The 14,944-nt window shown below is 48.3% G+C and overlaps 1 protein-coding gene across 6 annotated transcripts in view; it reads right to left on the bottom strand.

The window, feature by feature from the left end:
• The window catches only part of LOC308188170 (uncharacterized protein), a 39,168-nt gene extending 25,672 nt beyond the window's left edge, over positions 1-13,496 (bottom strand). Inside the window, exons 1-4 of one of the 6 annotated variants that reach the window (XR_013945203.1) lie at positions 7,835-9,130; positions 7,478-7,633; positions 5,764-5,907; positions 965-1,090 (exon numbers count right to left, since the gene is read on the bottom strand). Coding sequence is in view for 1 of the 6 variants with exons in the window: in XM_080576931.1 (XP_080433057.1) it covers positions 7,478-7,633; positions 9,137-9,307 (327 nt within the window). In the remaining 5 variants the exon portion in view is untranslated. The other 5 variants (XR_013945204.1, XR_013945205.1, XM_080576931.1 and 2 more) reach the window with 5 other exon arrangements.
• Positions 13,497-14,944: the final 1,448 nt, after the last annotated feature.

The following is a 14,944-nucleotide window of genomic DNA, read 5'->3' as shown; positions in this document are numbered from 1 at the left end:
CTAGCAGAGATGTAGGAAGCAGAGTCTCTTCTTCATTCCTTCGGTCTATCAGAGGAGTCTGTCCTATGCTTTTTGGGGTTGGGGAGGAAAAGGAAGATAAATAAAGGTCTATTGCTGTGCTGTGAAGGGTGGACCATCTGAGGCATCAAGCCTCAGTTCAGCATCCTCTAATACTGGTGCTTCTGGGTGGAGACATTTGTAGGAATGAGATCTGGCTCTGTAGCCCGGAAGTCAGCAGTGGCACAAGTAGCCTGGGCCAGGCCTTGGAGAAGTCATCTGCCTAGGTTTGAGAGGAGAAGGGACTGTACCTGGACTAGACACGCAAGCCAGCATCCACACCGAATGTGTACTGTCTACCACATTAGTCATTGTGGCCCTGACTCATCTCTGCCTGCTGCTTGCAGTTGAGCTGCTATCTGCATATGTCATTTTCAGATCACCCATCAAGGGAGCTGTGGGAAAATATGAAGCGAAGAGCTTAATCTCAGTCCTTTGGAAAGATCCTGTAACTCACTGAGAACACGAACAGCAAATGCTTAAGAGAAAGGGTCAGCATGATTATTTTGCTCTTGCTTGTTTGCTGTTTTTTTTTTCCAGAAAGCAATGAAAAACAATTTTTGAGTAGTCGATAAGGAAAATGACTGATTTAATCATTGAACCTTCAATAAAGACCTGGGATGATACACTCAGCATCCCTGCTGGGACCAGCTGTGTGACCTATCACAGGGTTGCACACACACTCTGTGCTGTGCATACCTACAGCAGCAGAGACCCTGCATTGTGCATCTTTTCCTCGTAGACACATGTGCCTGGTACCTTCAGGCAAGGGGGCTTCCTGCATGACTGGAATGCTTTGCCTGGGAGGCTACTGAACTACTTCATTGACAGGATCATTCACAACTGAGTCTTGCTCACAGGACTGCTTTGGTTTCTCTTGTGGCGTCAGGAATGCTAACAAACTCACCTACATAAAGCGACACTGCACAAAACCAGGCGGATGTATCAGTAGGATGGTGTCCTGTTCTGGGGCCGGGTGCACATCCTGCAGAGCACGCTAAGTGTTGTCCATTGGGTTTACCATGTTTATTTCCTAGAAAGAAGTAGTTACAAGCTCTATTCCTCATCCTCACCAGAATGTTTGCAACAACAAGGAGCACGTAACTTACATGGTTTAAAAGGTTAATAGCAGCAGTTGGCTCACATAGCGACTTGGACACACTTTAGCCTTTGCTAATACTTTGGCAGAAGAAGCCGTATTTACATGATCTGAATAGGTTTGCTTATTCACAAGCAAGATGTTACCCTGTCTGCCCAGGAAGGGCATTTCAAAGGTGTCTGCTTGCTGAAGGCTAACAAATTCTGTCACGAGAACAGGGAAGGTGCATTGTGGCCCCTTGACTGAATTTGTACTGCAAGAAAAGGAAATGCCTGCCTGGCATTTGTTAGCTCTGCTGATTCTCCAGCTCACTGATCCAATGGTAAACTCTTCACTGGATCTTGGTGAGGTGAGTTTCTACTGGAGCAGTGAGCTGGTCTGACTGCTGGCTACCATGTACCTGCTGGACTGAACATGGAAATGGCAAAGGAACCATTCAGGGCAGGTGGGTTCATAGTGAATGGACCTCTTCTTCTCTTTAGCAGCCAGCAGTAACAACAGGCTCAGCATAACCAGACTCTGCTCTCAGTCTCATACATCCTGTGTGGATTCAGGAGTTCCTAAAAGTCTTCATGACACCCCATCAGTAAGCTGCAGGGGCCCAGAGATAAGCCACTAAACAGGAGATCCCAAAAGAGAATAACTGAGCCAGCCTGGCAAGTGCTAACCCAAGCACAGAAGAGCAGAGGAAAAAAAAAAAATCAGACCCCAAGGCCACTTGAATCTGTTGCTATCAGCCTGTAATGAGACCAGTCCATCAAAACCTTTGAGTCTGCAGGGGGGGGAAAACTAACAGAAAACTGCTGGGCATAGCTGCAGCTCTCCAGATCTCCCTGGTCATGCTCTGCATTGCTTTCTGTTCCCAGAGAACTTCAGAAAGCTCCTAAAAATGCCTTTCAGTGTCATTCTGAGCTCGCAGGAAAAAGCCTCTCTGGCTTGTTATCAAAATGCCTCCGGAAGGCCTTGCACGTGGTATGAAAGGTGAACCTGGTGAAAAGTTACTGAGCAAAGACCAGCTGGTGATTAACAGCACGGGCAGGATGGTAACGTTACACAAATTAAGAAGTTTTAGAAGTGTAGAGACATAAGAAAGACCGCTGAGCAGAAGAGCTGCTCTGTTACAAGAACAGACAAGAGCATTGTAGACCTGGATTTCAAAAACGCAAACATGTTTTACTGTAATGGTAGGACAGCTGTATTGGCAGAGCCAAATTAAATAGTTACATTAGAGGGAAATACTGCTTGTCCTGTTTCAGAAACGTTTGTTTGCACTTGAGAATCTCTTTGAACTTAACTTTGTTATAGCGGTATAATGAAGCATTTTCAACGGACTGATCCGGGAATTTAAATATAAATAAAATAAAAAGTACAACCCAACAGTTTACAACCCCAAAGCAAAACACATAGAAATGTTCTGCAGTCTGGCTAGCGTGGTAGCAGCCATCAGCAGGATTTATGTGCCCGCCGGGGACAGCTAAGCCCAGGGGTACAGGATGGGCACTCAGTACACAGAGAAGATGGGGGGATTTATGCAGATGGAGTGGCCCTGAGCAAGATGCCCTTTCAGACATTTCCGGAGCCACTGATGCAGCTAGGCAAATTTTCTGCTGCATCACATTTAAATGTTTCACTCTATGCTCCGTGATCATCATTGTTATCATCAGCAAGCAAAACCAGTTAAATAGTCATTACAGAAGCAACGGTGAAGGAAATATTTGACAACTCGCAGTGAGCTTTCGAATCCAGTGACTAAAAACAGACTGTGGGGTTGCCCCCTGCGAAATCCCCTCCTACCCCATCCTCTGGTGGCACATTTCCAAGGGGACTCAAAGTGTGACAGACCCAACAGCGGGGCTGGAAAGGTATTGCTTGGTGTTTGCTGTTGGATGCAAGTTATTTTACTAATCCATGCGGGCAGTGAGCATTAGAACTAGAAACAGTCCTTAGACCTGTGGAAAATATTACATTGCAGAGCCAGTAGCAAGGTTTTCTCCTTAATGAAGGACTCCTTCATTAGCCTGGACTTGGGCACACGCACTGCCCGAAGCAATGCTCATCGGCTGTCCCACGGAAATACGCTGCAGCTCTGGAGCACCAAGCAAGGACAACATGGGCAGCAGACCACTCCAGTGGCAAGCCATGCCACAGCACGGCTCGGTGTAGTCTGAATCCATCGTCATTAAATTAAGCATGCTGACTCCAGACACTTCTCGAGGTTTGGGCTCGATCATTTTTTGTGGGGAGGAACAAAGCTGCTTAGGAGCCCCCTGGATCCGTCAAGCACCCTCTGACATGCCAGAGGGTCCACGAGTTGGGTGCATGGCTGCCCTTTGGCACTGTGGGAGTGATGGGGCCATGCCCATGGCATTACTGCACCTCTGGGAGCTCACGCTGCTCCACACCCTCCATTTCAAGCTGCCAGCACCCTGCAGAGTCTGAACAGCACAGGGTTTGCTGTGCCTGGCAAATCCCAAGAGAGGAGCAGCTCCCAGACAGCAGTAGAGGCATGTGCACACAAAGCCAGAGAGAAAGTCTTTTCTCTTGGCACCGTAACAAGCCCTAACGAGAAGCAGCCCACCCAAGCGTTTGAAGAATGAACTCACCAGGAGACTCCTCGGCTCTGATCAGCCTCCAACCATCTCATCCGCTTGTGAGAAATAATAAGCCAGGGCATACGAGTTACTTTCATACACGCAGTTGAGTAACCTCACACAGGGCTCCTGGGAGAGGAGGACGGGACAATGGGGGGGCTGCTCCCCCAGGACCAGGCAATTCAGCAAGGAGCCTGGAGGGCCCACAGAAACCCTCTCTGTCCCTTTGGGAAGATGTGGGAGTGGGGTAGGGACAAGGGGACAGTGTGCTCCACTTCCCAGGGCCCAAAAGTCTATTATTTTTAACATGGACACAGGTTAAAACCTTCATGAACTCGGTTTATTCTCACAAGGCGCAGAGGAGGGCACAGCAATCTGCAGGCTCAGTGAGTGGCTTTACTCTGCTGCTCCAGCAAAGCAAGCTGATCATGTCACAACAGCGAAAGAGAAAACTTTCTCCTCCCAGACCCTTGCTGTTCCCCACCAACAACAACCTCGGCTGGCTGGGCCTGCTGCTGCGTCCCACGGAGGACATGCGCCTGCCCCTCGTCGTGGGCAGCTGCCTGAGACCACTCCGAAAACGAGCTAGAAAGCCCAGGGTCACTACCTCTTTGCCAAGAAATTGCCACCAAACCATTTGTTTACCCAAAGTGCTATAAGGACACCAGTTAGAGCGAGTGGCAGCTCAGTGAAAGGAGAACTGTTACGGTAAGCATACACAGTTCCCAAATTCAGTCCTTCATCCCTCCCATGGCACCGAGCGGCCTGAGCTTCAAGAGCTGTCGTGCCTGCTTGGGATGTGCTTTGCACCATGGTGCTGCTGTTCCCCGAGGTCCCTCTGCTGATGGGGGACCTGGCCCGAGCTCCCACCTGACCGCAGACCAACATTTTTGGCACAAGAAGGGAGAGCCAGGCTCCCCACAAACCACATCCAAAGCGGCCCACTGGAGCACAAGCACCGGCGTTGTTTGATGCACACAGAACACAGATGCCTTGCATTTAATCCCCTTGTAGCATTCCTTCCAGAAATTTTCCAGAGATTCCTCTGTGCTCCACCATGAGGATACAACAAAAGCTGTCAAGCAGGAATGCATGCAGCAAAGGAAAGCTGGCGAGGGAAAGACTGGCTGTGCCACCTGAAAGCGAGCATCCCTCTCCCCAGTGCTGCCCCAGCGCTCCCAGGCATGCAAAGCCATTGGCCAAGCAGGCAGAAGGGTTTCAAAGCAAGTTTCCATCCTTCCCAAGCTACAAATCAAACATTGCTCCCAGGGGCAAAGGTGGCGACTGCCGCTGCTTTGTGATATATTTGCTGTAGGACTTTTGCTTTCTGGTCCATAAAAAAAAGCAAAAGTAACCAAGAAGAGTCTTACTGTTGTTCTGTTGTTGCTGTTGTTGCTGTTTTCTCATGGATTTGATTTTTGAGTCCTGAATCAGGTTCTCTTTGCATGACCTGCTTTCCCTAACATTTCAGTCCTCAGCCCTGTTTTCTGCCGGAAGATGGCTAGATAAGGCTAATTAGAGATGGAAACTTTCTCCATTTCTAACAGAAAAAGCTGACTATCTTTGACTTTTCACATAAAACACCTTCTTCCGACAACTCGTCAGACATCTGGAGACAAACAGCTGCTAGGAGGAACCAACACAAAACACATATGTTTTGAATAATTCAACTGACTGAAATGTTTTTGCCTCTTGGTCACCCTTGTTTTCCCCTCTTGGTTAGGCCATGTCAGATCCATGTTCTACATGGCCACTTCTGGTCAAAGTCTTCCAGGAAAAAAGAGCAATGAGACCTAGTTTCCTACCCAAAAAAAAAAAAAAAAGTAATTTTCCCCCCCCTCCTCATAAGCAAGGACAGAAATCCACCTCTCCTTTCTGTTTTAATGCTGCTCTTAAGAGAAAAGGGACATTTTCAAGTTGTAGATGGAATGAAACAAGGTAATTTATGCTGATGCTTTTGAAAGACTTTAGGCCACTGTCTCAGCAAAATGCAGCCCCAGCAGGCTCGTGCCCTACCTGGGAAACCGCAGTATGTGGGCAGCAAAGCAAGGTGAGGCCGAGGCACATTTCCCACACCACGCTGTTGCTGACTACAGCCAGGGGAAGCTCCACCAGCTCACCAGCCCAAAGGGATCTTCAGCTCAGTCAGTCCGAAAGGATCTAGAAGGGAATGAGCTGGCATTCACCTGCATTTTTCAAAGGATTTTAATAAGGTCTGTTGGAAGATAATTCACAGACAGTGTATGGATACAGCGTTGTGTTTTTTTTTTCTTTCTAGCCTTTCTGCCCAACAGTGTTTAACCTCAAGATTATTACAATAGATATTGAAATGCCTAGCTGTTAAACTGCCACACCTTCCCTGCTGCTACAAAGCCACAGAGGCTTCATGTGCTGGTTCTTGAACTGCATGTGTTTAAGGAAGAGCAGAGCCCTGCACGTCCTGCCCCACACGGCGCCAGTGGAGCAGTGCTGCTGCTGACCAGAGCCCGGCAAAGCAGCAGGAGCAAGGCCAGGACCATGTGGTCAGCCTTCCAGGGCAGAAGATTAGCCAAGACTGAAGATGGGGCTGACTTGGGCTGAGCTGACAAATGGTCTCGAGCACAGGAGTCACACAGTGCTTGGGAGCCTGATGAGGGACTCGGCCTGCCATGAGAGCACTGCATGCGGTTCCTCTCCAACAGCACAGCTTCTCCCAGGCTCACACAGCAACTCAGTAGAGCCCCTTATTTTATTTTGTCTCTCTTGCATGACGAGCAGATGACACAGATGACAGCTGCCTTGCAGAGCCTCTCTTGACCAGCCATCAAGGTCTCCTCAGGATCCTTCCCTCCAGGACAAGGCCTCAACCTACCATCCACAGTGCGCCTTCCTCCAGGGACCGCACTCACCCATTTTTCAGCTCAGCCACTGATAAGGACCGTGAATAGCTTTGAAACTCCCCAAGCTGGTCCTAGGACCCACGGCAGAGTCCTGTGCCAAGCTGACACAGGCTGCCCTGCAGCCCACAGAGAGTGCCACTGGGTCTGCTCACATCCACACATCACCCCTCCATGGACAGGAACATCCCCACCTGCTCATCACAGAGTGCTCGCATGGAGCTCTGCTCAAGCATGAGGGGCAGCAGGACACCCCAAAGTCATTCAGGAGCATGGTCCCACCAAACAGCTCTCCACCGATGGTTTTCACCATCCACCACTGAGCTGCTGGTTTGCGCCTCCTGGGCATCCCAAGCACACAAAGGTGGCCCCAACACCCTGCACAGACGTGACGGAGAGAGGAGGAGGAGGAGGAGGACTGAAGCAGCTCACAGAAAGGGGGCACCTTGTTCCTGAAGCCCAGGAAACACCTGGCTCAGATTCTGGGAGCCCGAGTGTCCTGTGCATGCAGTGGGATACGGCTGGTTTCTCTCTTCTTTTCTCCCTCCCCTGTTCAGTACATTATTGCCACCTGGGATGCTAATAAAGGTTTTGTGTAGGCTGCACCTGGCTCTCTGGCTTTTGTCCCCTTTTGTGTGCTCTTTCAGAACTGCTGTTCTGAGTCAGAAAGGACACCAAGAGGGAGGCTATTTCCAGCCACCAGCCCTGCTGCACCATCCTGTGTCAGAAACAGCCAGTTCCTGTCCATCCTGGCTAAAACTCGAACAAAGCCACTCAGAATCCTTCAACAGCTGACATCCCTGTAGCATCCCAGCTTCAGTGTAACCAGGAAGCCTCCATTACTAAATGCTTACCCTTTGGGCTCCAGCTCCCCGGGAGACTTGGCCCCTCTTCAGGGCCATGGCTTGGTCACATTGGCCCTGGTACTTGCCAGCCCATGTGGTCCAGCAAATGTGATCCCTTGGACAGACAGGACCTGCAACTCGCTTCACGCTCTGCAGCTTCGTGTCCTGAATGATAAAGGAAGAAAATCAAATCAGAACTGCATGTTGTGTCTTTGCAGGGATCATTTCCTGACACTATCAATGCTCTGGAGGTCCCTACTTGAACACTAGCCAGCTTTTGCCTACATGCAGCCCTAGGACAGCCCCAAACGTGGCCCTAGGGTCAGAGGTTCCCCGTCTCATTTCCTTGGTACTTGTCTGCCTCACCCCAAGCTATGTCCAAGCCTGCAGAGAGCCTCCACCTCCCAGGGACTCTGCTAGCGGCATGTGGACATGCCACCATGCAGGGCACTGTACGACTCCTGCCCTGCACAGCAACAAGGCTGCCCGTGACGTGCTGCTTTCTTGTAGGTTGTCTAATTTGGGCCCTGGGGCAGGCACCAAATTCATTACTGAGAAGCCAAGGTAGGAGGAAGTGAAAGCCACAAGGGCCATGACACCTGTTCTGCCTCTTTGTTTCTCTTGTCTCTCTCTCTCAGGAAACCTTGAGTTTCTATATTTGAGCACTGATTACATCCTGAGTTCGTCCTTATCCTTGTTTGTGAAGTTTGACTGAATTCACACACTCCTGTGTACATAACAAGCTGCCCCAAGGCTGCCAGGGTGTTTGCACACCTGGCCAGGCTCCCCCAGGCCACAGGGACACACACCCCTGGGTAGGAGGCATGCAAGGCAAACACTGGGCTCTGCAATGCTGACATGCAAGCAGACACGTGAAGCCAGAAGGGATCTGCTGGCAGCACAGGCTGGGCATAGGAATGGCACAGGCACATTATTTTGGCCCCCACACTGCTCTGCTTCTGCTTTGTCACTGTGCCAAAGGGTCCCATGCACTTGCTCTGCCACCACGCTTCACATCCCACCCCTCTCTCTGCTGCTCCCAGGCCTTCTGTTTACAGGAGGACACGGTCCTAATGCAGAGCATCCAGAATCACACAGGTTCTTCCCAGCAGATGACAAAGAGTTTAAAAGAAGGGACAGGTGCCAGAGGAAAGTGAGGACGGAGCATGGGAAGAGGTGCCCAAGGATGTAAGATACAGGTCCTTGCCCTGGAGAGTGGAGCAAGAAAAGGCAGGAAAGCTGCAGGGGGGGATTTTCAGCTGACCACAAAGAGGAAAAGGCTTAAAGTCAGCCCAGCCTCGGAGCAGTTCCTACAAAGGGGTGTGAGGGGAAAGTTCCTGGGGAAAGTCTTGGTGGTACAGGTAAAGGGTATAATGGTTGGGGGTCTGTGGGAGAGAGTGGAGAAGAAAGCTCCTCCTCCTCCCCCCCTTCAATAGTATACCACTGAGAGTTTTTCCTTTTTCCTTTTTTCTTCTTTTTTTTTTTTAATTAAAAGGACATTTAATTATCACATGAGCTGAAGGTGACTCAAAGAATCACAGAATGGCTGATGTTGACAGGAAACGCTGGAGGTCATCCAGTCCAGCCCCCTGCTCAAGCAGGGCCACCTAGCGCAGGCTGCCCACTCACACCCACTTAGGATTTCATGCCAGCCCCCAGCCCACTCACCTTTTTTTCTCCCCAGTCACAGGGGGCACACTGGAGAGAGGCAGACAGGGTGGGCAGCTGGATCCTCTTTGACCAGGTGCACCTGGTCAAAGGCACGTGGCCCAGACAGAGCTTCCAAGGGCAGCAGAAGGAAGGTCGCCACTGTGTCCTGCTCCTTCTTCCCATTGACATTTCCGTGGTCAGGCTGAGCTAGTCCTGATCTCTCTGTCCTTAGTGACGTGTTCTCCCTTCTGAGATTTCCTGTCCTTTGCACACAAGTATCACACTCATCCATACAGAGGCCTATGTAAGAACCCATACTGCATGGCCCGCCCAACTTTTCTCTACTCCATGTCAAACAGACGAGAAGCTCCTTGTTAAAAGTGCTGCCCGAATGCTGTTCCGAGCTAATATGTGGTCTTCAGCCCAGAGAGCAAGCACGCTGAAACAAGGCTGGGAGCTCACACTGTAACACCAGAAGAGAAGGGAGAATCTACAGAAGGGAAAATCTGCTATTCAAACCCAACACCCAGGTGAGTGTGGCCTTTAAAATGCTCTCAGTTGTCTGGAAACAACTCCCTAACAGCTTTTGGCTAGCACGCACTGCTGGGAGCAGAGGTGGGAAGCCACTCTTCTCATATTTGACCTGCTATGGTCTACTCTTGAATTATCTTTTCTGTGCAGCTGTCTCCTAAACAGGATTTGCCCTGAGACTTCCTTATGCTTGTCTGTGCTTCTTGAGGCGGAAGCACAGGAATCTGTGCAAGCCCACGCTGCAGCAAGGAGTGTTTCGTAGCAGTTAGCTGGAAGGGACACAACACCGTGTGACTATTTCAGTTTTCATTTCCTTCTCTTTACAGGTCTCCACTAACAAAAAAACGGGGTTAAAACTCTTTCTCCCCCCGCGCTGAAAGGCAAACCAATTGACCCTCAGGAGACCCTCGCAGCGAAACGAGAGCGCCTCAGAGCACCACGCCCGGCCCCCGCGGCCCGCCCGCGCTCTCGCTCAGCCCGGAGCGGCGGGGCGGGACGACGACAAAATGGCGGCCGCCCACAGCACCCGGCCCGGGACCGGGATGGGACGGGGCCGGGACGGGGCCGGCGCTGTCCGCGGTGCTGAGCGGGGTTTCTGCCCTTGGGGGGCTGGATTAACGAGGTGGGGATGAAGTGTAGAAGCAAATTGCGACTGAACGTTGGAAATCGGGTTTAGGGCATGGAATCGTGGTATTGTAGAATAGCCCGAGGTGGAAGGGACCCACAAGGGTCATCGAGTCCAACTCCTGGAACCACACAGGTCTACGCAAAAATTCAGACCATATGACCAAGAGCACAGTCCAAACCCTTCTTAAACTCCGACAGGCTTGGTGCCATGACTATGTCCCTGGGGAGCCTGTTCCAGTGCATGACAACCCTCTCAGTGAAGAACCTTTTCCTGATATCCAGTCTGAACTGCCACTGATGCATGAGTTTCTCCACCCTGTACCAGCTCTGAGGTACCATCACCTTCCAGCCCTACAGACAGAAAATAACTAACACCCAGTCATCTGTGTGCTTCACAACATAATCCACGTTCCAAAACAAATTTCCTAAATGCTGCAGGAGAGGGCCTCTTGCTGAACTTCACAGCAGCCTGAAGTCTGGGGGAAGCAGAGAGGCTGAGGAGTTTCAGAGAACGACTTCTGTAAGTACACACAGATAACTGTCCTTTCAGCAAGCCTGCCTCTACACAGACACTATGAGAGTCCCTCCAAGCTGTCTCTGACCTGAAATTAATACAAATCATAAAATGAGACTCAATGCAGAGGTGGCCCATTTATCACTGGCCCAAACAGGCACATGCAGCTGCTGAACAGGTGTGTGATACATACAAAATATGGCAAGGAGCAACAGAAAATGACTGAGGGATTTACTCGAAGAACACAGCAAGCATGCACAAGTAGAACAAGTCAGTGCTCATTCATTCAGACAAATAATTAGAGACAGAACAGAAAGGGGAATGACTTATCTGAGCCTAAATACAGGCATTGAAATACCTGCTTCTTTTCTCTCTCTTAATTGTAGAGCCTGTGTTTCTCTAAAATGAGAAATAAAAACCAAAAGCTTTCTTCATTAGCAATATTTATTTAGGGTGAGCTGAACTGGTTTGCAGATAACATGAACTATCCTAGAAAATTTCAGAGAATAAAGGTAATTGGCTAAATTGGGCAGGAATTAAATAAAAAGATATATATCCACTTTTGCAGACAGGATCAGGGGTCTGAACATTAGTCATCAGTAACATTGCCTTGTTTTCTCTTTAAAAAGCCTACATCAACAGTGATTTTTAGTACCCACAGCACTGAACACATAGTCAGGAAGAAATCTTTTGAAGATTTTGAAGTCAGGAAGAAACTTTTGAAGGCAAAAGGTTCAAGAACAAATTACGTCATGTGTATTTCCTAATGGGAACATTGCCCTTGCAGTATTGAGTTACTTTCTTCCAAGTACTATGCAGCCAATCTGAAATACAGGTAGTTTTTATTTGAAGCATTTACAAAGACCCTTGGCTCACAATTTTATTTTTTTAATAGGTTTTGCATGGCCCAAATCCATTTTATTTCTCAAGAGAACACCAAGTGTGTAAAATGAAATCTCTCTCTTGTACCAGCCTCATTGCTCAGTGCACACTACATCAACCACCTTTCCCCTATATGGATCAGGGAAAACAGGAAATGAGAAGAGGCAAAAAGGTGACATCAGAAGACTAGGGTTCAAACAGTCCACCACAGTTTTAAGCTTTGAGGCCAAGAAAGCTGAAAGTCAAGAAACTCCAGTAACACTCTCCACCTCCTAGCATACATCATGACTCTCATTTTCCCTTTCCTAGCACCAAAACCTTGTTGTAGGAAAAAAAAAAAAAAAGAAAAAAAAACTCTTAGATATAAAAATGGTTCTAGAAACCTCCTCTGTAAAGCTGCACTCACTTAAAGGTGTTGGTGTGAAATTGTTTTAAGGAGCACATACCCATTTTTTTATACTGTGTAACAAGCAGAAAGCATGCACAATCACCTTTTCATTGTCATAAAGGAAGATGACTTCTTTGGCCATGTGAATTTGCCAAGCTATCCTGATTACAAGCCACATTCAAAAACAGAATGGTCATAACTGGGCAACAAACACTACATGAACACCATTCTCATGTGAAAGTCTGGCCTCCATCAAGACACTTGTGAGGGGGCTCAGATGTCATCTTTTCATTCAGGAGGGTCCATCTGAAAGACTTTCATTCTGTATTGTCCGTCAGGATGGTTTTTGGAGGGTAGGGTGAGGACACCTATGTCTTTCCATGAAGATCGGGTGGCTGATCTCCTGAGTACTATTGTCCCACTGTCAGAGAAATTATTTTTTGTCTTCACAAAAGCCTGCTGCCCTTAGAGTGGCTCTAAGGAAGGGAAAAGCTGCCTTGCACTCAGCAGAGGCACCGTGCACCTTGTGATGATCACTGGGACTGGTGATGCACTCTGCTGTTGAATGCATCCTAACTGCCACTGCTGAGTGGGACAGGAGTAAACGTGGAGCAGGCTACAGTGGGCGAGCCCCTATGGCCAAGAAAGACTATGGGAGGGTTCTCAGAGCTGACACCAGGCTTCCAGCCATACAAGGTGTATGATCTCAGATTTGAGTGGACTGACAGGATTGTTTACGAGTGCAAACTGGGGCGGGATGGGGGCTTACGCATTTGCTAGCTGAAACTGGAGAAGGCCATTTGTATGTAGTTACCTGATCCCTCAAGCTGGTGCCACAAAATAAAGAGACATAACTCGTATCATCTCTCCTTAGCCTACTTCCAGTTTCTCTCGTGTGACTTAAGCGAGTGGGGATGGCTCTGTTGCTCTGTAGTCACAGCAATACCTCAATACCTGCAGCTGCTAATCAGAACCTGTATTACCCTATTCTCTGCAATGACACAGCAAACTCATTGCCCTCACCCACAAAAAAAAACATCCTGAAAAAGCCCATGTACTCCCTTACATGGACAAGACATTTATTCGCTAACCTGTAAAACTGGAGTCAGAAATGAGGATTTATGTGGCTCTTCCTAGATCCCCTCTTAGAGTACTGGAATAGAGGCCATATACTTTCATTCTTCTGGAGTTTACCTTGTATTCCGAGATTTAACATTAACATTGGCAGACCAGAATGCTCTCCAGCCAACTCCTATCGCAAGTTGCTGTTTTCTAACAATCTCCCCCCATTACTAATGGGCTGAAGAGCAGTTTGTCATTGAAGCAGAGCACCTTCCCTTCCAAACATTTGTCAGAAAAAAATATTAAACACTTCCATCTTTTGAATCTCTATTAACAGACTTACCCCCAAACAATAAAAGGGTGCGTGCCTTCAGTACAGTAAGTTTTGTTCCAAAAATGAAATATCTTTCTATTATCTTCAAGGAAAATTCCTCTTTAGTGTGGAAATATAGCTATTTGGCTATCTAACATGTTATTCCTAAATAATTTTCCCCATTTGAAAGCTTATTTTTTCTCCACAAAGTTTTCTTCCCATCTGTTTTACTCACCATTTCCTCCTGTTGGGATATTAGGCTTCTAGAAACATGCCACAACATATCAAATCACGTTTTCACATCCTAAACTTGGAAATGTGTTTCCAAACCAATTTCCAGACCCCTGCACCCCTGCTCTCTGAACCAGTCTCGTTTGCACAGTCCCCAGCCACTTCTCAGCACTGACTGAGTAGAGAGACTGTCAGACTTGTTTTAGAGAACAAGTCTTATGAGGAGCAGCTGAGGGAGATGGGGTTGTTTAGCTTGGAGAAAAGGAGGCTCAGGAGAGACCTTACTGTACTTTACAATTACCTTAAAGGAGGTTGTAGTGAGGTGGGGATCAGGCTCTTCTCCGAAGCACCAAGTGATGGCCTCAAGTTGCACCAAGGGAGGTTTAGGTTGGGTGTTAGGAGAAATTTCTTTACTGAAAAGGTTGTGCAGCATTGGAACAGGCTCCCCAGGGAAGTGGTTGAGTCACCATCCCTAGAGGTCTTCAAGAAACGTGTAGATGTAGAACTTAGTAGCATGGTTTAGTGGTGGACTTGTCAGTACTTGGTTAAAGGTTGGACTAGATGATCTTAGAGGTCTTTTCCAACCTGAATGATTCTGTGATTCTATGACTGGTTTTCTCTTGCTGGCTCCAAGATGTTCTGGAGTCATTTTGTCTAACTTGGGAACAGGGAAGTCCTTGAATCCACAGGACTGACAGTGATTTCACTCAACTTCGGACCATAGCTAATAGGTGAAAATGGCTAGGAGAATGGGTTAAACATAATTGAAAGATGTGAATCTTTCCCCTTTGACAAAGCTATGGTCTCTGAGTCAGACTTAGCCCCTGAACACTGCTCCTGTCGTCACAGCAGGGCTTCCTGGCACATACACGGAAGTGAAGGGAAAAAAAAAAAAAAAGCAGAAACAAGCAGGTCACCAGACTTTAGGGAAGAGTGGATGTCAGACAGTGCAAAGGCATCTCTTCCCTGAATGGGACTTCTCCGCCCTGTTCCCTGCAGACCTTTGGCTGAAATGGCTCCTAACACCCAGCTTGACGTGAAATGGAGGAGACTCAAGCAATCTGCAAGAACGGACCATGAGACAGAAATAAATGCCTTCAGTGGGCTTGAAAGAAAATTCATGGCGTTTTTGTCTGATTTCTGACTGCTTGAGATAAGATTCTTCTTGACCCTTGTCAGCGTAGATTTCTGAGCCAGTCACTCCAGGATTTCTTTATAGCCACTGGAGACAAATTGGCATTTTAGAGGCTGAGTTTGGACCCCAGCTAACCTGAAGCC

This window comes from Anser brachyrhynchus (assembly GCF_964034855.1).
Source record: "Anser brachyrhynchus genome assembly, chromosome: 1".
Lineage (NCBI taxonomy): Eukaryota > Metazoa > Chordata > Aves > Anseriformes > Anatidae > Anser > Anser brachyrhynchus.
The sequence above is the reverse complement of the archived record's forward strand: the minus strand, read 5'-3'. Positions and strand labels throughout refer to the sequence as shown.